The sequence below is a fragment of the Morus notabilis genome, unplaced genomic scaffold (genome assembly GCF_000414095.1).
Source record: "Morus notabilis unplaced genomic scaffold, ASM41409v2 Scaffold1056, whole genome shotgun sequence".
Classification (NCBI taxonomy): Eukaryota; Viridiplantae; Streptophyta; class Magnoliopsida; order Rosales; family Moraceae; genus Morus; species Morus notabilis.
Genome location: NW_010368045.1, coordinates 24,169 through 48,836, shown reverse-complemented (window position 1 = coordinate 48,836; position 24,668 = coordinate 24,169). Strand labels below are relative to the sequence as shown.

Below are 24,668 nucleotides of genomic sequence, written 5' to 3'. Positions count from 1 at the left end.
AATACTATGAATTAAAAAACACAAAAAACCCATGTTTTAAACAAAAATTTAAAGCATAAAGCTAAATCAAATTAGATTTTAACGTACCTTCAAATCCCTAGCTTAAAGAGTTGGCTTTTGCATGTAAAACCTCCATAAAATGAGTAAAATGGACAAATTTTCACCGTATTTAGATGCTTAGTTGACTTGTATGAGTAGTAATCTCTCTAGAGTGTATAGGATGAAACTATGAGAACCTCTCCTCTTTTCCTTTTTTTTTTTTTTTTTTCTTTCCCTTTTTTTTTTCTTAAACGAGAAGAGTTTCACGTTTATTTTTTTATTTTCTTTATTTTCTTTTAATTTTTTTGCCCACTTTTCTTTTAATGTTTATTATTTTATAAAAAGAGTATTTTTAGACGATCAATCAAATTCATTAAACCTAAGGCTATGCACTAAAATTTGTAAACTTTAACGATAAAAATTTAGATTTGTTCATTTCACTGATTTAAATTTTTAATTTTAAATTTTTATAATAAAAAGTTCTCAGAAAATATCACATTTATTACTGTAGTAAAAAATTATCAAAAAATATTACATCTCAACTTAAATTAAAAACTCAAATCCGCAAAATAAAGACTAAAAAAAAAGTTTTAAAAGGCATTTTCCTAAATCACCGCTCAATCTATCCCTCTGCAAAATATACCCTTACACTTCCCCCTCCCCTCTAAAACCTATCCATCCTCTCACCCTTCCCCTCCTAAGTCCTAACAAAAGCACCTCCCAAACCCCAAAACCCTAAACCCCAAAACCCCAGACCCTTCGTTGAGTTCCTACTTTCTCTCCAAAACACAACCATTGAAGGGAGCGGCAGAGATCCGCTTGTTCTCTCCCGGTCTCATCAACCATAAACCACCACCATGACCATGAGAAGGGCCACCACCCTCGTCGCCTCCACCCTTCTCTCCCGATCTCATGGCGCCGCCTCCCGCTGCCTTCTCCAAGTAGCCTTCTACGCCACCGAGACCACCAACGCATCTTCCGCTGCTCGCCGCCGCTGTTTCTCTCCCATTCTCCAATCCCTCGCCGCCACTAGCGCTTCGTCTCGGACGGTTTCCACTGCTGTTGCCGGAGTTATGGCATCGGTGTTCGCCGCCGGAGCCATGGAGGTCTACGCGAAGGAACCACAGCCGCCAGAGGTGGTCCCTAAGGACGTCGTTCTTTATCAGTACGAGGCGTGCCCTTTCTGCAACAAAGTTAAAGGTTTGTTGCCATAATCAATTCGTATTAACGCTTGTATTAGTGTTCAAATCTGGATCTAGACTAAAAGTTTTTGGAGATCATGTGAAAAGTTGGAGGTCTCGTACGAAATTTCGTTAATGGACGAATGTAATTATAGTTCTATTTTCTTCAAAGGGGAAATTGAATAGTCGATTTTTTTTTTATTCATTTTGTTGTGCTCTCCCTTTGCAATTTAGCAGCGGATTGCATGAAAAGGCAAAATGAAAAGAGTATATCTCTTAACTGTAGTAATGTGTATTTTTTTTTTTTTTTGCTAATTTTTAACAATTTCTAACTTGTCCAATAACTCATACGATCAATTTTTGGGTATTTGCTAATAAATTTAAGCTATGTATAGATCATTGCAAAATTTAGGGTATGTTGTTGATCATTGTATTGGATTTCCTGGGAAAACTCGTGTAATTTTCCTTCTCTCATCTAATCACTTTCTTACATGGTCACTGATAGTCGTTAATTATCTCTGCAACTCGCTATCTTGATTATCGCTGTCTTCTTTCATCTTTAGCATTCTTGGACTACTACGACATACCCTACAAAGTTATAGAAGTCAACCCACTTAGTAAGAAAGAGATTAAATGGTCTGATTACAAGAAGGTTCCTATATTGATGGTAGATGGTGAACAGCTGGTCGACTCATCAGGTTCTCGTCTCTTTTGTTAATGCATTGTCTGAATTCTTTGGTCGTATTTCTAATGCTTATAGTGCCAAGTATAACTTATCATTTCGTCAGTTGTATTACTAATTTTAAATGCAAGCATGTTGCTGTTTGCAGCTATTATTGATAAATTGCGTGACAAACTTCATCCGGAAAAAGTAGCCTCCTCGGGAGAGGATGAAGAGAAGAAGTGGCGCCAGTATGTTTTTTGTCTTCCTCTTGCTTGTTATGTGTGTGTTTACATTGGCAGAGTTATGTTGCTCCAAATAAAAATTAAAAAAGAAAAATAGATAAAACAATACTAGTAAGATCGACAATATGCGTTAGATACAGTTTTTTCTTTTTCTTTTTTTTTTCCCCTTCTTCTTTTTTGATAACCAATGGGTATCCATGCCTCTTTGAGCACCTGACTAAACCACAAGGGTGTGTGTAGACCCTCATATCTGAACACACCGGGACAAACTGAGGGAAGTACCCCAAGGGGAATCAATCCAAGACCTCCCACTTGTAAGGTGAGGTCCTGAGCCACTTAAGCTACCCCTTGGTGGTGCGTTAGATACAGGTTGACAAGCTGTGGGCATAACTGAACGGCCTAACTCATGTATGTTTGGAGTTTTGGAGGGATGTTAGTTTCTTTTGTAAATCCTCCTTCCAGTATCTAATTGGTGTTTGGTGATACTTTATCTATAGACTCTGACCCTCTTCACTTTACTTTGATTTCAATTACTCCAATTAAAGTTATTATTATTTTTCTTCGTTGCTAACTCATTGGAGGATTAAGAGTTACAACCTACAATTTTTGGCTAAGGAAAAAGTCTTTTTGATGCAGAACTGGGGGAGAAAGGGAAATAGAGAAGAGAGAATAGAAAGAGGAGAAATTAGAAGAAAGGAGAGAGAAATAAAAGAGGGATTAGGGATTTAGAAAGAAATTGAGATAGAACTTGAGGGAGAGAAGAGAAGAATATGAGAGGGAGAAACAATCCGATAATACTTTTCAATATTCATTCATAGTCTGGTTTTCTTCTAACAAAGTAGCCAATTTATAGGCTAATTACATAATCGAAACTGGAAACTAATTAAATGCATAAAATCCTACAAAATTAAGGTAAAATCAAATAAAAATCAATCCTAATCAAACTAATTTATTTTCTATATTTATTTTCCCCATATTCCACTCTTATTCCTCATCATTATCCTTTGGTTGGGGAACTCGACTCTGTCGAGTGCAAATTCAGAACAATCACAAAGCAACAGCCTAAAACGTAAGAAATTCTTCGATCTCAAAATGCTTCTTGAAGAAGCCATAGGAGCTTGGTTGTTGACTGCAGAAACATTTTGTTTGCAAAACAAGCATAAAAAACACTCGGGGCTTCTAATCACCAATCCCACTCTCACATTAGAAGCAAAATCAAGTAAATACGCATTAGATCCAAATGATGTGAGAGGAAGTGTGGGAATGTCATCACATGGTTGATAGGCATTGTTGTCAATGGATGACTGAGTAACTTTTGAAGAAACTTCAACAGATTTGGGGGTAGGAGCACAAAGTGGTGATGGGACTTTGGGTTGGAAAGGAGATGGTTCATCAATAATAGGCTCATGTAAGGAGTTGGGATGAACAATCCCATCATTTGTCACAACCTCTTTCTTGTTTTCAACCTTAACAACATGTATCTCCTCTTCAAACCTATGAGGACTTGAAACTTGTGAAGGAAAGATTGGTCTTAGATAAGGGGGAGTTTCTTGGCTTGGCGGGGAGCAACATAAGGGTTTTAATATCATGTCTAAAGATGTATTTATTCCCTTTGATGTGTGTCACATCATACTCATCAAACCAAGGAACTCCTAACAAAATTTGAGTAACATGCATGGGGAGGACATCACAATAAACATGTATCTTATAAGGACCATAGAGTATAGGAAGCAAGCATTTTTCGCTAACTTGAAGAAAACCTTTACCTATCCAATTTACCCAAAACTGTCTAGTGTGGGGCTTGGTTTGAAGATTCATTCGCTTGACAAATCCCTTAGACACAACATTAATCTCACTCCCTTCACGAACAATGAGCTTGCAAGGTTTATCGTTGAATGGAATAAATGTGTGAAAATAAGAATTGTACTTGTGAGTGATTAGAGAGTATTTTTCTTGTATTTCATTCATCAGTATACATGGGTCTTTATAGACCAATATGTCAGCTATTACAGGGCTGATTACAAGGAAAAAATGGAAACTAAATCTCCTAGAAAACAAGAAACTAAATTAGTGAGATTTCTAAATAAAATTCCATGATTTCGATAAAGTCAAATATACAAAACATCAATCGAAAAGATATAGACAATCTGAAAAATCAGGAGAATAAAATATCATGATATTCGTGATTTCTAACACTCCCTCAAGCTGGTGAATATGCATTCTCCATTCCCAGCTTGGAAATAAGCCCTTGAAATGTTGCACTGTTGAGTCCTTTTGTGAGCACATCTGCTAGTTGACTGTTAGTTGAAACATATGGAGTGCAAATCAGTCCACTATCCAACTTTTCTTTTATGAAATGTCTATCCACTTCAACATGCTTCGTTCTGTCGTGTTGAATAGGATTATGAGCGATATTGATGGCTGACGTCTTGTCACAAAATAACTTTATTGGTCCTTCCCATCTGATCTTTAGGTCATCTAAAATTATCTTGATCCATAGTACCTCACATATTCCCAAGGCCATTACTCTAAACTCTGCCTCTGCACTTGATCTGGCCACTACATTCTGCTTTTTGCTTCTCCAGGTCACAAGATTGCCTCCAAGAAAAGTGCAATATCTTGAGGTAGATCTTCGATCAACATAATCGGCATTAGTGTGTGCCTTAAGAGCTAATCTAGTATTCCATTTGAGCAAAATGCCTTTGCCAGGATTTCCTTTAAATTATGCAGTACCCTATATAAGGGTGGCAATTTGTGTTAGTGGGTCGTGTTCGTGTCAACCTGTTTATTAATCGTGTTAGAAAACATCAACCTAAACACGAACTGTTTATTAAACATGTCAAAATGTCAACCCAAACACGACCCATTTATTAATCGTGTTAATTGTGTCAACCCATATAACCCGTTTAAATTAATATATTGAATAAATAACTAATATAATAATGACTTATTTAACATGTTTATTGGTCAATTTATTTTTTCCTTTAAAAAAAATAAATGAATTTTACCTACAAATATTAAAATTCTCATTATTTGTATTTAATGTCATATAAACTTTCGTGTTATATCACATATCATTAGATTGCAGATGACATATATAATTAATCGTATCAATTCGTGTCACTTCGTGTTAGGAGGTCGACCCTAACCTAACCCATTTATTAATTGTTTTAATCATGTCGACCCGATTATGACCCAAGTCCATTTATAGTAAACCCAAACCCCACTAACTTCGTGCATGTTTCGAGTCGTATTCGTGTTAGGAGGTCGACCCTAACCTAACCCATTTATTAATTGTTTTAATCGTGTCGACCCGATTATGACCCAAGTCCATTTATAGTAAACCCAAACCCCACTAACTTCGTGCATGTTTCGAGTCGTATCATCGTGTCGCTATCCGGATTGCCAGCCCTAACCCTATAGACTGCCTGTAAATGAACTTCTCTTGAACTATGCATAAACTGACTTACAACACTGACGACATATGCAATTTCTAGTCTCGTGTGAGCCAGATATTTGAGTTTGCCTACTAGTCTCTGGTACATCTCTCTATCTACCGCCGGGTCCTCACTTGCTTCCCCAAGTTTGTGATTAGGATCACTTGCTGTAGATGCTAGTTTACAAGCTAGCATACTTGTTTGCCTCAAAAGGTCTATGACATATTTCTGTTGTGAAATAAAGATCCCCTTATTGGAATGTGCTAATTTAATGTCCAGGAAGTACTTAAATCTCCCAAGATCTCGAATTCTTTGGCTAAACATCTTCTCAAAGCCTATCATAATTATGCGATTGACATATACTAGAAGAGCTGTGACTCCCCCTGAATCTGAGTGTTTAATGAAGAGCGTATGATCTCCTTGACCTTGTATGTATCCGGATGCAAGCATTACTTGTGTAAATCTTCCGAACCAAGCCCTTGGTGATTGCTTGAGACTGTACAGTGCTTTCTTTAACCTGCAAACATTATTGCCTTTCATATCTCCCTTGAATCCTGGTGGATTATCTATGGATGTTTGAAAGCAGGAACGTTGCTTTCTGTTTTTCTATATTGAATGAATATTCTGTACATAGGGCTCCTATTTATAATACAATTATGAAAATCAACTTTACTAAAGTTATGGCCTAGAAATCAAGAAAGTGATCTGTTGAATTAAAAAAATAAATCAGGAAACAATTTATCCTAAATCAGGAAACTGATTTCTATGCACTAGATTCGGGATTTCAACAATGTTTCCTCTTCCAAGTTCTCGTGAAGAAAAGAAATTTTTTATATCAAACTACTCCAAACTCCAGTTGAAATTAGCAGCTAGTGATAACAGAATTCTTTGTGTTCATCTTAGCTACTGGAGCAAATGTCTCTTGATAGTCAACTCCATAAGTTTGCGTGTATCCTTTTACTACGAGCCTGGCCATGTATGTTTCTAGAGAGCCATTTGACTTGTATTATACTGTAAACACCCACTTGCATCCTATAGCTTTCTTCCCTGGTGGCAAATCAACAACTTCCCATCTTTGTTTCTTCTCTAGTGCCTGCATTTCTTATTTCATAGCAATTCTCCAATTCTCATCAGCTAATGCCTCAGATAATGTATTAGGAATGTGAAGGGTATTCAAACTGACTAGGAAGCTTCTATGAGATGGTGAGAATTTTTCAAATGACACAAACTTCGCTAAAGGATATAGAGTGTGTTTTGTGCATTCCCTTGTTCCTTTCCTAATGACAATAGGTAGTTCATGGTCAAGTGCTAATTGAGGAGCATGAGTTTCTTGAACTGTACTTACCTCATTTCCTGGTGATTCTTGGACTTGCATAGGAGTAGGATTCAGATTCTGCCTTCTTGAGTGCACCTGGCCAAATCTCATAGAGTCGGGAAGTTTGATGGGTTAAGGGGTTGAGAGCTCGGATTGGAGTGGTCCAGCAGACACAGATTAAGACTGAGGTGTTGGCTTAGAAATGGGCACAAAAGTGGGCAGAGAAGAAGACTGAAGTGTTAGCTCAGTTGGCTCAGAAGTAGAGGGAGCTGAGGGTAAGTCAAGTAAGAACAAATCTCTGTCCTTATCTTCAAGAGATGACAAGGACACCCCTTGAAGATAAGGTTGAGAGATAGGATTTTTGTTCATCAATGGTAACATCAAGAAGACAGAGAACTTCTTGGTAGATGGGTGATAACACTTGTAACCTTTTTGGGTTGATGAGTACTCGATAAAAACACACTTGACAGCTCTAGGATCTAACTTCCCTTTGTTATGACTGTGAACATGAACAAAAGTGGTGCATCCAAAGATTCTAGGAGTGAGATTATTTGTTGCCTCTAGGTCAAGATAAAATTGAGAAAGTGTCTTCATTGGTGTTTTACACCCCAATACCTTTAAAGGCAGACAGTTTATAATATATGCAGCTGTGAGTACCACCTCTCCCCTATAAGTTTTTGTAACATTTTGATGAAAAAGGAAGGCTCGGGTAGTAGCTAGTAAATGACCATTCTTACGTTCTGCCACTCCATTCTGTTGTGGGGTATTAATGCATGCGGATTCATGAATAATTCATTTTTCAAAGTATGGAGATAAGGTTTGATTAAAATAAACCGGTCCATTATCTGACCTAAATCTTTTGATTCTCACTCCAAACTGGTTTTGAATCATATTATTTGAATTTAAGAAGAAAGATCCATGATACTTTTCTGCAATCATCAATAAATGAGACAAACTAACGTGAGCCAGACACATTTGGAAAGTGGAGGGTGCACGTTTATGTTTTTTTATTGGAAAAGGTACACGTTTATGTTTAGCAAATTCAAACACATCACAATGAAAATGTTCATTCCCTAATCCTTTAAACAAAGATGGAAACATAGTTTTTAAAATTCCAAACATGGATGCCCTAGTCTAAAATGATAAAGCCAAATAGTGTCTTTGTTTGATGATGATAAAAAAGACAGAGAATTTATTCCTAACAATATTCGAATTGCTTGTTTCCTCAAGATAGTAGAGCCCGTTCATTTCCTTAGCAAGTCCAATCCTCTTCCCCGAATCCTGGTCCAAAAATATACAGTACGAAGGGTAAAAGAGCGCATTACAGTTCATATCGTGAGTGAGCTTTTGTATGGATATCAAACTGGTGGACAATTTAAGCACATGAAGCACATTTTTTAGTGTTAGTAATGGGCTAATATAGATATGACCTAGACTAGCAATGGTAATAAGAGAACCATCTGCAACGGCTATTTTTCGGTTACTTGGACAAGGTGTATAAGTGGTGAATTTTAGTGAAGAGTGAGTCATGTGATCAGTGGCTCCTAAGTCGATAATCCACAAGTCTCTAATAAATTCATCTGAGTCATTTAATCCTTGAGAAATTGAGAACTAACCTGAAAGTGCAAGAGAGCGACACCACTAGGTTTTTTCAGAGACCCGAGAAGCCCTCTAATCTTCTCAACCTCGTCCTTACAGAGTTCGCCTTGTTTTTGATAACCTTCTTGGCTCGACTGGTTCATGTTGAGGTTGGCTTGGCTTTGACTCGGCTGGTTCATAGTGAAATTGGCTTGGCCTGAGTTCCTTGGCTGTCCTCCTCGTTGATGCCATTCCCTACTTGGTGGTTTACCATTCAACTTCCAGCATTTCTCTCTAGTGTGCCTCGGGTTCATGCATTAGGTGCACCAGAGATTGTTCTTGTTGTCTCGTCCTAAAGATCTTGACAATTCCGCCTTTCCACTCTCTTGAATTTGGAGTGGTGGTTCCGAGTTTGCTGCCATCATTGCAGATCCTTCCAAAACCTGAGGTTCAAGCATAACACCTCTTCGACTTTCTTTTGCCTGAATTAAGGAAATTGTTTCCTCCAATGATGGCGTCTCATCCTTTCTAAGAGTTTGAACCCTCACCTGATCAAATTCAGAATTAAGTCCAACGAGGAAATCATGCACTCGGTCCTTAATCTTATCAAGGTTGCGGCATCTTCCGGGCATTTCATCTCAATGACCCGATAATGATCAAGTGCCTGCCATAAATGTTGCAGCAAATTTGCATACTCGGTCACATATTTGCTCCCTTGTTTGGTCGGCCCCACTTTTTCCTCAATCTCGTGCACATCTGCTGCATCACGAGTTTTTGAGTAAGTTCGTCGGATTGAATCCCAGATTGCCTTTGCAAAAGTAAAAAACATGATGGTATCGCTGATTTTAGGATCCATTGAATCCCACAACCATGACATAACCATCGAATGGGCTTCGTCCCATGCCTCAAAGCCTGGGTCTGTTGACTTTGGTCCGGTCCCAAGAAGGTGACTAAGTCTTCTTTTTCCCTTCAAATAAGTCCGAACAAATTGGGACCGTTTCAAATAATTTTTTCCGTTGAGCCTGTATGTAGCCCTGACATTTTGCAGATCGCCTGTCACTTGATTGGAATTGACTTCTTCATCTTGAACAAATTTAGTTTTGGACTTGGTCTCTGGAGTTGTCATGGTGTTTCAGAAAAATAAGAGAGAAAGGTGTTTCTGATGAATGAGAAATTGGATTATTTCCGGCAATGAAGGCCAGATATGAAATATGGCGATAAAGGCCAAGAAAACTAGACTCAACAATGGCGATGAAGGGCCAAAGAAGGAACAAAAAAAAAAAGAGCCTAAAGCATGATAGACGAATATGTCAGCTATTACAGGGCAGATTACAAGGAAAAAATGGAAACTAAATCTCCTAGAAAACATGAAACTAAATCAGTGAGATCTCTAACTAAAATCCCAAGATTTTGGTAAAGTCAAATCTACACAACATCAATCTAAAAGATTTAGACAATTTGAAAAGTTAGGAGAATAAAATATCACGATATCCTTAATTTCCAACAGTACTCTATTACGTGCACATAATCTTCTTTTTGCTCTTGTAAATCCTCATAATGAAATTGAAATTCATCATAATAAGAATAAGATTGTTCATAAAGAATAACATGAGGTTGCGTTGGGCGAGGATCATAATAAGGGTCATGATAATAGTGATGAGAGTGATAATGTTTGTGAAAATTCATGTTGTGGCTAGGGTAAGCAATGAAACATATTGTTGAAGAATGAAAGGTCTTTTCTTTTTTTGTAAGGATGATACGGATCAGATTCTGACAAGAGATAAAGATATTAGGGAAAGGTGGAGGAGTTACTTTGAGAAGCTTTATAAAGTTACTTTGAGAAGCTTTATAATGATGATCATGCGATAGAGTTTGACAATCTTAGGTCACAAGGAGAACCTAATGTGATGTATACAAGAGGAATCAGAGTCTCGGAAGTTAAAACTGCACTATGGAAGAAGAAAAAGGGAAAGACATGTGAGCCATATGATATTCCAATAGAGGTTTGGATGGCGTTAGGAGATGCTGGAATTGTGTGGCTCACTAAGCTTTTTAATGAGATACTAAAGAAGAAGCATATGCATGATGTATGGAGGAAAAGTATTCTTGTCCCCATCTTCAAGAATAAAGGAGATGTGCCGAATTGTAACAATTATAAGGGCATAAAGTTTAATATGTCACACTATGAAACTTTGAGAGAGTTATTGAAAGGAGATTAAGAGCCACAACTACCATCTCAGGTAACCAATTTGGCTTCATGCTAGGCAGATCAACCACGGAAGCCATTTTTCTTTTTAGGATGCTGATGGAAAGGAACAGAGAAGCCAAGACGGACCTACATATGGTCTTTATAGATTTAGAAAAGGCATATGAGGTATATTAAGGTAATTAAGGACATGTACGATGGGGTGGTCACGAGTTTGAGAACTGCTGGAGGCTACATGACATAGTTCCCCATTCGGATCGGCCTTCATTAAGGATCTGCTCTTAGTCCTTATCTTTTCACTATCGTGATAGATGAGCTGACAAGATAAATTCAAGATAGATTTCCTCGGTGTATGCTTTTTGCGGATGATATAGTTTTAGTTGATGAACATAGGGAAGGAGTTAACCGAAAGTTAGAACTGTGGAGACCGACTCCCGAGACGAAGGGATTTAAGTTAAGTAGGACGAAAACTGAATACATGCATTGTAGGTTTAGTACCTCAAGTAATCAAAGTGATGGAATTTCTTTAGATGGTGTGGAGATTGTGGCTTCTAGGAAGTTTAGGTACCTTGGGTCTATAGTGCAGTACGAAGGAGATATAGAAGAGGATATTCAACATAGGATTAAGGCAGGGTGGGTTAAGTGGAAGAATGCTACGGGAGGTTTATGTGATGGCAAGATGCCTATTAAGTTGAAAGGAAAGTTCTATAGGACTGTAATCCGTCCAGCTATGTTATATGGTAGTGAATGTTGGGCCATTAAGAGACAACATATATCTAAGATGAGTATGGCAGAAATGCGTATGTTAAGATGTATGAGTGGCCATACGAGAATGAATCGCAAGGAATGAAGTTATTCGTAGTAAAGGTGTAGCACCATTAGAAGATGAGTGCGCGAAGGCCGCTTGAGGTGGTTTGGGCATATCCAACATAGACCGCTAGAAGTACCAGTTCGTGCTTAAGAAGACATTCTTATACCTAAGACTAGGAGAGGGAGGGGTTGACCAAGAATTACGTGGACCGAAGTCGTTAGGAAAGACATTTAGATCTAGGCATTCAGGAAAGTATAATTTCGAACAGAGCCGTGTGGAAAAGTGAAATCCATATAGCCGACCCCAATTAAGTTGGGATTAAGGCTTGTTGTTGTTGTTATTTTTTTTTTTTTATTATTATTATTATTATTGTCTGAGAGATTGAAGGATTTGTTTGGCAGCGGCAAGAAGGGAATATGGCTTGAGAACTTAACTTCTTTGGTCAGAGGAAATGAACAGTCTCTGATATCAAACTGATGCAGAACTAGAAAGGTAGAGAGAACAGGGCAGTGGAGAGAGAAAGAAGAGAAATCAGAGGAAAGGAGAGAGAAATAGAAGAGAAATTGTGAGAATCACGAGAAGTATGAGGAAGAGAAAAGAACATGAGAGGGAGAAACAATTTGATAAATCTTTTCAATATTCATTCATAGTCTGTTTTTCCTCTAACAAAGTAGCCAATTTATAGGCTAATTACATAATCAAAACCGGAAACTAATTAAATGCATAAAATGATACAAATTAAGGAAAAATCAAATAAAAATCAATCCTACTCAAACTAAATTTATTTTCTACTATTTATTTTCCCATAGTCCACTCTTATTCGTCATCACTTTTACATGCCATCTACTAAACAAATTTGTCCATTCATTGCGAGAAAGTGGTCATGAATTTATTCTTATTGTTATTATTATTATTATTATTTTATAAGAAACGAGAGAATATATTAAAAAAAGGGAAAAAAGGTACAAAAGGGGAGGAGTCCACCAGACAAGAAAAACAAAAAAAAACAACAGTCCTAAAAGCATGAAATTACTTATGGACATCCCCTTAACAAATCCGAAAAAGAAAAGACATTAAGGCCTTTAACATGAGAAGACCATAAAGCCACCCAGAAGTGAATTCTAATCCTAAACTTCGTTAACGTTGCCTTTTTATGTCCTAAAAAATTCGATTGTTCCTCTCTAGCCAACTGCTAAAAGAGCACAGGTAACAGTGAGAGTTGCTACATAAACATTCCAAAGCCGTCTGCAACTCTTACACTCCTACCAATCAATATATCTTCATTAAAAAATATCCACAGGCATGAATATCTGCAGCCGTGATTAAATCTTCATTAAAAATATCCGCAGCCGTCAAATGGCCATGAATTTAATTCTTGGGTGATTCCTTCCATGTGCTTGTCTTTTTCTATTTAAGAAGGCTCCATCTGTTGGTGCACATTCCAAATGAGAGTCGAGTTTATGTGGAGTTCAGTTTTAGCTAGTTTTGGGCATTATGATGGAGAAAAACCCTGGAAACATTTAGAAATTTCAGGATGGAGTTTTTTAGGACAACTTCCGGCCATCTATAGCAAAAAAGTTTTGGGATAACCTCTCTGTTTACTGTTTTTAGGTAAGGGAGGACGTTGTTTGATTGGTTTTGTTGTTTTTTGTCAGATGAACCCTGGTCAGTCCTTCCTTGCTTTGTCTTTTTATCAGATTGCTAAATTAATTTCTTTAATCTGTAGTAAAGAAGGGATAAACCTTTACAAGCTTCTAATTTTTAAGAAGATTGTTACAACTTGAATCATTATGCACCTTTTACTAACTTTTAAAATGATCAATATATCATTTGATCCAATCCTGACAAATTATTTTCTGATTTTGTGCTAATAGATGGGTCGATAATCACTTGGTGCATGTCTTATCACCCAACATTTATCGGAATACATCAGAGGCCCTCGAGTCATTTGACTATATTACAAGCAATGGTATGCGTGAAGCATGTAGTATCATCTAGTTACTTAAAAAGTTTTAAGTTTAACTTGCTTTTACCCTTGTTGAAATTGCACTTTTGCCAATTGCCACTAATTACATGTGAAGTGCACGTGGCATTTTTTACTCTTCGCCAGTTGGTCTTCTTATGACTTTTACCCTTTCCAGTGAATTGTAAAAGCTTTCTCTCTTTGATTCTTCAATGCTGAATCTTTCATGTCGAAGAAATCTCACAGTTTGGTCTAAGTGTTTCTCTTGACTCCAAAGCATTGTTCAAGGGTGAAATAAAATTTTTTAACTGCTTCTTCCATATCATTGAATCTTCCTTATAGTAGTTTTACTGATCAAGATAAAAGGCACTCGATGTCCTTCATTATGCTGCAAAACCAAATTAAGCATTCTGTTTTATTTTAATTATTTGAATGCTGACTCTGTAACTGCAGGTAATTTTAGCTTTACAGAAAAGATTACAGTAAAATATGCTGGGGCTGCGGCTATGTATTTCGTGTCAAAGAATCTAAAGAAAAAGTATAACATTATGGATGAACGTGCAGCCTTGTATGAAGCTGCAGAAACATGGGTAAATGCACTAGATGGCAGAGATTTTCTAGGTATGCAGTTTAATGTTGCAATGTATATGCATTTTGTATTGCAGAAAGGTTTTCAACCCCCGTCCCCGGTACTGATTAATCAAATAGTTGTCTTAGGATATTAGATATGCACACGTATGCTTATGAGTTCATGCACATGTCGGTATTGAAAATGTAGTCACATAACATTTGACTTATACTATTACTCTGAAGTCAAGCTTTTTTGTACTGCTTTTAGTCCAATTAAACTAAAAATCCCAAATTGCTTATATTTTTATAATAGTGTTCTCATAGTGAAGATAAATATTGTTATCCTTTGGTCCACCTAGTGCTGAATAAGACCTGCTATTTATGCGTGCATTTTTTAACCTTGGTTTAATTGTACCTGATTTTATAAGAAGTGCTTGAACTATCCACTGTCAAATCTTTTTATCGCGAGAAATCAATGACTAAGATAAAATCTGAAGCACAAGAAAAGGTTTAGCTTTTAAACATAATAATAATATATGACCATGAGAGAGAACTGTCCCTAGTGCATTAATGTATTAAACATGATTTTGTCAACGGTCTCGTATATGAGTTCAAACTTGTTTATATATACGGGACCTAAACTCGTTATTTCTATTGTCTTACTGGCCAATTTCATCTCGTATATTTTGTGTCAGGGGGCTCCAAGCCGAATTTAGGTGACCTTGCGGTCTTTGGGGTGTTGAGACCAATCCGTTATTTGAGGTCTGGTCGAGACATGGTGGAACACACACGTATCGGAGACTGGTACACAAGAATGGAGAATGCTGTGGGAGAGTCTGCAAGAATAAAGGCCTAAGCTGTATTCCTGTGGAGTTCATGGATGGCTTTCTGCTTCATTTTGAGTTTGCAGGTTGTGTCACCAAAATTTATTTAATAGAGGGGAGAACAAAGAGCTTGCAGCTATATTCTTAATGCTTGGCCACTAGAAAGCTTGCCGTTGATGATAGATATTGAAATGTACCAATTCTTGCTAAAAAGTCTTTTATCTTTTGGAAAGTGAATAAGTTATTCTTACAGCCGATAGATTTGTTTAGCAGTACGGGAATAAGGAAATTCAAAAGATGCAGGTTTTTACCTAGGAATCCACATTGTTTAATGTTAAAGGGTATTTTATACATTTGCCTCGTGAATAAATTGTGTGGTTTCAGCAACTTTCCTCCTGAACTTCTAATTTTAGCTAATTTTAGCAAGTTGTCCTTTCTGTAAAATTGTTATAATATGTGACGATGTTGTTTTGAATTAGTGTTAAAAAGCGCGTGTAACAAAAAAATATAATATCTCAATTTAAATATAACATAAATTTTTTAATTTCTTAATTTTTAATCTTTTAAATCTAATAAAAATCAATAAATAACTCGATTTAATAAGTGATTATCTCAAATTTATCAGTGATTAATCAAAAGAGATTTAGTTTATCATTTTTAAAATTAAGATTTATCAATAACTAATTTGAATTTATTACTGATCAACTTTAATTTATCAATGGTATAGTAAAGTTAATCATTGATAAACACTACATTTACACCAAAAAAATCACCAGCAAAATGACATGTCAATTTTTCTGATTCTTGAAAACGACGTTGTTTTGATAAAAATAAAAACATACTTTCAAGAGCGAAACGATATGTCTACGTCAACTCATATGCAACAGATCAATAACCAATGGCAAGATCCGCATCTTCAAGGAGTTTGGACCTGAGTTCAGAATGGAGAATAACTCGATGGGTGGAATATTCGAGAAGATGAAACGCTCTACTTTAAAAACCGCCTTGTTGTTCCTTAGGTGGATGAGATAACGAAGGTAGTCCTTCACGAGGCTCACAAATCGAGGTTTGCTATTCATCTTGGGAGTACCAAGATATATCAGGATCTCAAAAGGCAGTATTGGTGGAGAGGTATGAAGAAGGATATTCGCCAATACGTGTCAGAATGTGTGACTTGTCTCTAAGTCAAAGCTGAACATCAAAAACCCACTGGAGAACTGCAACCTCTTCTTGTTCCTGATTGGAAGTGGGAACACATTACGATGGATTTTCTAATAGGATTGTCGAGGACTGAACAGTGGCATGATGCTATTTGGGTTGTGGTGGATAGGCTGATGAAGTCTGCACACTTCATACGTTTCATGCAACGTATTCCCGGAAGATCCTAGCGGAGTTGTATATGGAGCACATAATCAGACTTCATGGAGTGCCATTATCCATGACGTTGGATCACGCCACTCGTTTCAATGCAAAGTACCGGAGAAGTTTCTAAGAAGCCATGGGGACCGAATTGAATTTCAACACCGCATTTCATCCTCATACCGACAGACAGTTTGAAAGAGTCATTCAGATTATGGAGGATATGCTTCGTGCTTGCATTCTAGATTTCAGTGAAAATTGGAAGAAGTATCTCCATCTAGCCGAATTCACCTACAACAATAGCTACTAGGCTAGCATTGGAATGTCACAATTTGAAGCATTGTATGATAGACCTTGCAGATCGCCAGTCTGTTGGCTCGAACTAGAGGATCGACTCACTCTCGTACCAGATGACATCCAAGAAAACAACGAAAGGATAGTTGTTATGAGGGAAAGATTGTCATCAGAAAAGCTATGCTGACAGGAGGCGTAGACCCGTAGAGTTCCAAGAGGGCGACTCTGTCTTGTTAAGGGTTTCTCCGCGCAAAAGGATCACCCGTTTCAGTGTGAAAGGGAAGCTCGCACCAAGGTATAGTGGTCCATTTCAGATCGTGCAACGAGTTGGTGTTGTCGCTTACCATCTCGCTTTGCCTTCGGAGTTGTCTCATGTGCACGACATATTTCACATTTCCATGCTTCACAAGTGTCAACCCGACCCGGAAACCATTGTGCAATGGTACGACGTGCTGATTCATTATGACACGACTTACGAGGAAGCACCCGTTCAGACTCTTGTTCGGAAAATGAAGAGTTTACGTCATCGTGAGATACCGTTAGTGAAGGTGTTATGGCAACACCATGGTATTAAGGAAGCAACATGAGAACTAGAAGCAACAATGCAGGAACAATATCTGCTCCAGTTCTCATTTTAAGGTAAGCTTTAATTTCGAGGACGAAATTCCTTAAGGGGGTAGAGCTGTAATGACCTCAAGAATTAAAGAGGTTTAATTATGTTAATTGTGTATACTAGTATGCCTAAAACTTATTTTTTTAATTAATCTTATGATTAAAGATTAAGTTTTTAAGTTATTTTAAGGACTTATAAATTACTTTCAGTTTTTCAATTTTCACCCTAAAAATTTTTAAAAAATACACTTAATTTTAATGTATTTTCCTTTTTTCTTTTCTTTTTTCTTCTTTTCCCTTTTCTCTTTTCCCTTTTCTTCTTTTCTTTCTTTAATTTCCCTTCTCGTAGGTTCCCTTCAGACACACACACACACACACACACTCGTTCTTTTTCTTTCTCTTTCTCTTATGTCTCTCCTCTGTTTCTCCACCGCCGGCCTTCCTCCCTTTCCCCTTCACTCCGGCCGGCCACCTCTCTCTCTCCATCTCTCGCCGGCTTCTCTCTCCCTTGCTATCTCTCTCTGGGTTCTCTCTCTCTCTCTCTTGGTGTCCCTGCCGAAGCATGGAAGAAGAAGGAAAAAAACGATAGAAATAGAGGGAAAACCTTCAATCACTTTGAGGTAAGAATTTCTTGGAAACTCACACTTTAATTTGAATTATTGACTTAAGGATTTGTAATTTTAGTTAGATTTGATAAATTTTGAGATTGAGTTTAGATTTGAACAATTGTTGTTGGAATTTAATTGAATTTAGGAGTTTTCAGTTATTGGACTTATTGAATTAATTAGAAACTGGTTTTGATGATATCTGAAAAATTTATTTTGAAATTGAACTTAAATAGCAAGTTTGGCATTTTCTTTATTTCTATCGGTATGTTGCCAAAATTTATTTAAAAACTTATTTTTAAGCCAAAATTTAATAGGGAAACCAAGCCAATGATTTGGATTTCAAGTTTAAAGAACCCCTAAACTGAATTATAAAGTCGTTTGTAAAACTTGGATTGAGTCAAGGCACACTAATAAAAAATAATTATACACGATTGAGCTTAATTTGTTTTAAGAATGAGAATTATATCCTAAAATATTACTTTTATAATAAAGTTAGTGGAGAAGATCGAGTATTAAAATTTTAAGGAAAACAGAGGCTAGGGTAACGAGAAGTTAGCCACAGATTTGATAAAGAAACTTGTTTAAAGACAATAGCTTGATTATTGCTATTGATCTCATAATGAACTGATTTCAAGTTTTAATGACATTTTCTTAAGATAAGATATCTTGCGAACTGGTAAGCCCGCTGATGGTCTAGACAGGATATGAAGATTGTATCCTTAGAGGTAGAACCCAAAAGCCGGACGGGCCACTACAGTGGTGATAAGGCCTTGCATTTGGTCGTAAGTAATTTATCATTAAATTACTTGCTGGTTGCCTATAATCTGGAATTTCAGTTTATTTACCTTTCAGAAAAAGGTTGTTTGGTTCCGAATGATTTTCTCGGGCCTGTATTTTCATTTATTCATTTATTTACTCGGTTTTATAAATTTTATCATGCTGGGTCTTTCGCTCACTTTTTCTATGTTTCAAATGTATATTTAACCCCTCCCAAGTGACGCTAGAAGTAGCATGGAACAGGTGAGGAACTCGGTTCTAGAAAAAAGAAACAGTGAAGTGTTTTCTTCATTATTGTACTCATTTAAGGCATGTATAAACCCTTTTGATTGTAAACCCTAAATTTTACTAGACTGTGGTTGATGTCAGTTATTTACATTTCTGTACTTATTTATGTATGCATAAATGTAAACCCTATGGACACTGGAGGCTGACTTTTAATGTTAATTTTAACAGTGATTGTATTTTACAAAGTTTGCCTCACTCCTTAAAAACTCAATTTGCTTAAAATAATGGGGTTTGTTTAGAAATACCTAAGTATTTTGGATTTAAAATCAAATTTGAAACTGTAAATTGTTTAATCACTTTCTGAATCAGGTTTACATTTTTAAATAAGCTTCCACGTCATTAACTTTTGTTTGAGGACGTGAATAAAAAGTAAATTTATATGAGATAAAATATTACAATTAAAATAATTAAATTTAAATTATTACGAAAAAAATACTATAATAAAAAATTGTGTCACCACTAATTTGATTAATTAGGATGCATGGTGTGGACTTGTAAAGTAAAACATAAATAAAAACATAAAAACATAAATAAAAAATAAAAAAATATGCAGCTGATTCTAATAAAAATCATTCCTCTCAGTGTGATGAGCATGTTAATCTGCTTCCTTTCCCCTAACAACGCCGCAATGAACGTGTTCGTTTCTCTGTTACTTTCAAGTATCAGAGTAGTCACACGGATCACGATCCACGACGTAAACCTGATTCTAATAAAAAAAAGAACTTTTTTTTTTTTTTTTTGCTTTTAACTTCACAAGTATTTTCCTAGTACAGGGGTTGTTGATTGACAAAATTTTTGAGTTATTGGCATAAATACAGTGACGGAGTTAGAATTTAAATTCAGGAGTTTGTAAATTACAAACGTGAAAAGCCTTATCAACTCTTAATAATATTACATAATTAGAACGTCTTTTCTACGTAATAGTAGAATTTTCATAAAAGTTTAAATTTAACCTAATTTATTATTCTCTTATGTTATGTATATAGTTTAGTGGAAAAAAAATAATGAAGAACACTTAATGGATATTATATTGATGTGAAAAATTTGAAAATAAATTATTTAATGGGTACGTAAGAAAAAATAATATTTGAAAAGGATGCAAGAAAAAAATTTTAGGGACATATTAAAAATTATTTCGGTCCGGCAATTTGGAAAAAAGGTACATAATATGCCACATTTCTAAAGATATTGGGTTAAAAAACTATAAAAATGTATGATAAAAATATTTAAGTATTGATATATTTAAAAAAGAAAAAAAAAATTACTTCAACATGGGCAAATAAATTAGAAAAAAAATTTAGTAAAAATATATTTTTTTTAAAATTAATAGGAATAAATTAGAGAAAAATTTTGTTGATGAGAAGGTATGTATAAGATCTTATTAATAAGGGGGAATATATAAAAACTTCTTGAAAAATTAAATGCAATAAAATAAATTTTCAAAAATCCTGAGCCATATAAGAAAAATTTTGAAAAACTACATGCTATAAAACAAGTTTTCAAAAATTTAGGGGGGCATATATTAAAAATTTTGAAAAATCATATCTAAAAATATACGGGCATGTTCGTTTAGGTAGTTTTTGAGTAAAAAACTCAAAAAAAGGTAACTCGAGTTACAACTTTATTCAAGTTCATGTTTTTTTAAGTTTGAACTCGAGTTTGAACTCAAGTTTGAATTCGAGTTTGGAACTAAAACTCGAATTCAAGTTTTCTCTTCAACTCGAGTTCAGAAACTCGAACTCAAGTTAATGAACAGTATTTTTTCTATTCTTAAAAATGCTATAACTTTTTCGTTTTAATTCTGATTGAGATGATTTTTTTTCTATGCGTTGACAATGAAAAGACGAATAAAACTAGACCCATATACCCTATTAAAATTTTTTATTAGCATTGAGTTTTTATTAAAATACTATCTAAAAACAAATTCAAGTTTTGACTTACTCAAACACAAACTCAAAAAAGATTCTTATCTCAAACCATAACTCAAATGTACACAACCAAACACAAATTCAAGTTACAACTTCAACTCAAGTTATAACTCAAACTCAACTCAAAATCTACACTCAAGTTACCTAACTCAAAAATATCAAAAGAACAAGCCATACATTTTCAAAAATCCAGGGAGGCATATGCCCCTCTGGGCACATGCTTCCTCCGCCACTGCATAAATAGTCCCTTAACTTTGAGTATAATGACATATTGACTCACTAAAATTTTAATTTTGACATATTATCCTTAAATTTTTTATTTTTGATAGTTTAATCCTGACACTAAAATTGATGATGATTAATGAAATTTTAACAAAGAAAATCACATCTCCGTCACATAATAACTGAAAATTTTACGTAATGTGCAAATAAAATAACTCTTTTTATAAAATTTTAAGTTTTGACACGACACGTGATTATCGTTATAAAATTTTAGAAATCATTTGTTACTTTTAATGACAGGGACTAAAATTGTCAACAACAAAAAAACGTAATTAAGATTAGGAACTAATTAATGTGCTAATTAAAAGTAAATGATAAAAATTTCACTATACTAAAAATTAAGAGGCCATTTGTGTCAACTATTCAAAAATTTATCTTCCATCCAAATTGCAGAATTTCTAGAAAACCGAAATATTTTTTAAGCATAGAAAAATACTTTATAGTCAAGTTCTGTAAATCTATACTGATAAAAGTAGGACTCGATGAGGTCGTAGGACTTTCCCGTTGATTTTTCACATCGGCCTCCAAGCAGCCTTGGACATTGTCTGTCGTTTTCTTCGTGGTAAGCTATTCCACATCGATTCTTGAAGCAGACAGCATCTTGAAGCAGTCTCATACCTAAATAGCTTCATATACAAATTTTGTAAATGATGTGATGTATTTTACTTTGGGCTTTATGAGTATAAATTCCGTAAATATTGGCTTTATCAAATTTGGTTATGGCATAATTAATTCGGTAAATTTTAACTTTGATAATTGAGTCTCCAAATCCCCATATGTTTGTTGTTTTTTGCATTGATTATCATTTTTTTTTCAAATTATATGTCTGTTTGTCATTGTTTATAGAGGCAATTTTTTGTATTTTTTTAAGAATTTATAGTAGGTTAGTGTATTTAGTAAACTCTACTTTTATCTAACTGTTTCCGAAAATTGTTGTCTTGGAGCAAAATTTTAAAAGCAGGTCAGAGGTTATCTAGCAACATCTGTTCTCATTATTTAAATTTACTAAAATAACCTTAATAATAGGACATAATTATCAATCTACTCATTTTATTTTCTATAATAAATTAAAGCACATATTATATATATATATATATAGATTTACTTAAAAGTTACAAATATATTAAATATTTTTAATAATCTATAAAATGTTTAAAAATAACAACAATAAATGTTGCACTGTTCTTTTTAAGTAAGGCTAACTTAGTAACAAGCATATTCAAGATTTACCATTATAATTTGTATTGCTCCTTTCTAAGTGATTCTAATTTGATAAATCCTGGATATATCTAGATTTACCATGTATAACGACAACGAGAGATAGGGAAGAGTGAGAGTAGTGGAGGCAAACAATGACAGTGAGAGAGAGGGAAGAGAGAGAGTCACGGAGGCTGATAACAACGGTGAGAGAATGGCGGACAATGCGGTGAGGGACAAGGAAGAGAGAGTAAGCTTTGTGAGAGAGGAGAGGACAAGTAGGAGAGAGAGAAGCGCACGAGAGTAGGGTTGCTCAAGAGGTGGAGACATTTCATTTAAGGGTATTTTTAGAATTTCAGGTGTTGCAAATCCATATTTACAACAAATTGGCCTATTTCACTATAAGAAAGTGGTTTTTAGCGATGATTTTTGTCGTTGCTGATAATATCCAAGTCATCACTAAAAATACATCGCGACGACATATCGTCACCAATTAGTCGTCACTGTATATTCGTCGCTGAATAGAGATATACCGATGAAAAAAAGCCATCGATAAATACATTTGTACAACGACGATTTGTTGTCGCTAAATTTCAAAATTATTGTTGCTAATTATAGTTAAACAATGACGTTTTTTTTAAACTAGTAGCTAAAATATTTTCTAAATATATTTTTATATAATAATTAGCAATGAAAATAGTCGTCAATGAAAATAGTCATCGCCGAAAGTTTTTTTAATATATTTTAATTAATTTTTTTAGAATTTTTAATTTATTATATAAAATGTAATTTAATAAGTAGATTTGATATCAAATTATTAATTAATTATATTTTGTAATAATAATTTTAATATAGTAATTAAAAATAGCAATTCATCGCATATCACATAAACAAATAAAGCGAATACTAAACATAAATCGTAGTATTAGAAATTCATATAACGTACTAAACATGAAATGAATATTAATGTCTGAAAATATCGTATCTAATACACAAAATAAACTAACAAGTCTCTAAAGACAAGAAGTAAAATACTATATTTATTGAAATATAAGGCGGTATATGTATCGACCAATAGCTATCAATTGTCAAATTTATCATATATTATATTGAAATATTTTTTACATTTAAATGTCTAGCATCGACACATGAGTTATAATATTGCATTGGAAATGCTCTCATATAATGAGGCTGATAAGCACTAAACCTTTCTTATTCAAGCTCGAGTGATAGCACATTAGAAGATAGTTAACCAAAAATAATGATAAAGAATTTGAGACCAATAAAAAACTAGATACCGCGCTCGTATATCTACCATATAATTTTGAATTAATTACAAAAATTCTTCTTAAATTATGATCAGTATAATACTTTATCCCATGATCTTTAAAACTTAAAATCTGTTCTCTTTGAACTATGAATAGTTAACAAAAACTCGCATTCTGTTAAATCTTTTAATAGAAAACTAATATATGGTATATAATTTAGGGGCATGTTAGTATTCCTATCTATTTTTAGAAAAGATTAAATATAAAAAATATTAAATCTTAAAAAAACTTTTTAAATTCTATTTTACATGTAATATATACTTTATATATTATATAAACATTTGTTCAGAATCTCGATGTTTTAAAAAATGCCATTAACAATATACTGAGTTAAGTTTAAAAAAAAATATTGTGAATTAAAAAATTATTTTTTTTAATTATTTTTTTATCGAAAGATTTTCAATTAATTAATTAATAAGAAGACCAAGATTAAAAATTGTCTTATTGTTTTGCTTTATTTGTTATCACATTAAATGAAAATTAAAATATTTTTTAAGAAATGTAAATTTAAAAGTGATGGGTATATAGTAATTTTGCTTTAAGATATTTAAAAACAATCAATATGTGTGACAAGTATCATTGCTGTAAGAAACCCTAACGAAAGGAATTTTTTTGTTAACTTTTCGTACTTTAGGAGAAACGGATGTTATGCAAGAACACAGGGGACCTATGTAAATAATCCTATCATTGTTGTTTCATAAGTTGTGCAAAATGAAATGTAACATTGGTCAAAAAAATCATGCAGCAAACAGGTATGGACAAATTAGGATAGAGCTTACAATTGACCGGACTTTCTACTGCATCCATCAGTAGAAATTAACTTTCCTTCCCCAAAAAACTATACAATTTGATATTACCCTCTTGACCAAAATAGAGGAAGATCATGTTTCTCAGCCTTTCTATGATACAAGGTGGAAGATTAATAGCTTCCTTAACTACTGAATAAATACCTACCCAAGTTTGTTATGGCAAAACACAAAAGGGAAGATTAGCAAGATCGAATTCCTCTTATGATGCCTTCTTTCTTGAAGTAGACTTGTTCGACTTGGAAGACGGGCTCGCGGTCTCCTTGAATGCAAAAGGGCAGAGTTCGCTTACAGTACACACTGTTTGACCAAATCCAACCTATTTGTATAGCATCACCCAAAACAGAAATTTAAGAAAT

At 34.6% G+C, this 24,668-nt stretch overlaps 1 protein-coding gene across 2 annotated transcripts; it reads left to right on the top strand.

The window, feature by feature from the left end:
- Window positions 1–680: 680 nt before the first annotated feature.
- On the top strand, window positions 681–15,217 carry LOC21389543 (prostaglandin E synthase 2). Of its 2 annotated transcripts, none has more exons than XM_024176074.1 (6): window positions 681–1,239; window positions 1,784–1,918; window positions 2,051–2,132; window positions 13,348–13,442; window positions 14,001–14,057; window positions 14,702–15,217. In XM_024176074.1, exons 1-6 carry the CDS (start codon window positions 897–899, stop codon window positions 14,860–14,862), a joined length of 873 nt encoding a protein of 290 aa, XP_024031842.1. In that variant the 5' UTR covers window positions 681–896; the 3' UTR covers window positions 14,863–15,217. The 2 variants fall into 2 exon arrangements, with proteins under 2 accessions (XP_024031842.1, XP_024031841.1); XM_024176073.1 differs by having other exon boundaries at window positions 13,890–14,057.
- Window positions 15,218–24,668: the final 9,451 nt, after the last annotated feature.

Coding starts and splice junctions, on each gene's coding strand:
- LOC21389543 (XM_024176073.1), top strand. CDS start 897: ATGACCATGAGAAGGGCCACCACCCTCGTCGCCTCCACCCTTCTCTCC. Junction 1,240..1,783: donor TTTCTGCAACAAAGTTAAAG/GTTTGTTGCCAT, acceptor TTTCATCTTTAG/CATTCTTGGACTACTACGAC. Junction 1,919..2,050: donor ACAGCTGGTCGACTCATCAG/GTTCTCGTCTCT, acceptor TGCTGTTTGCAG/CTATTATTGATAAATTGCGT.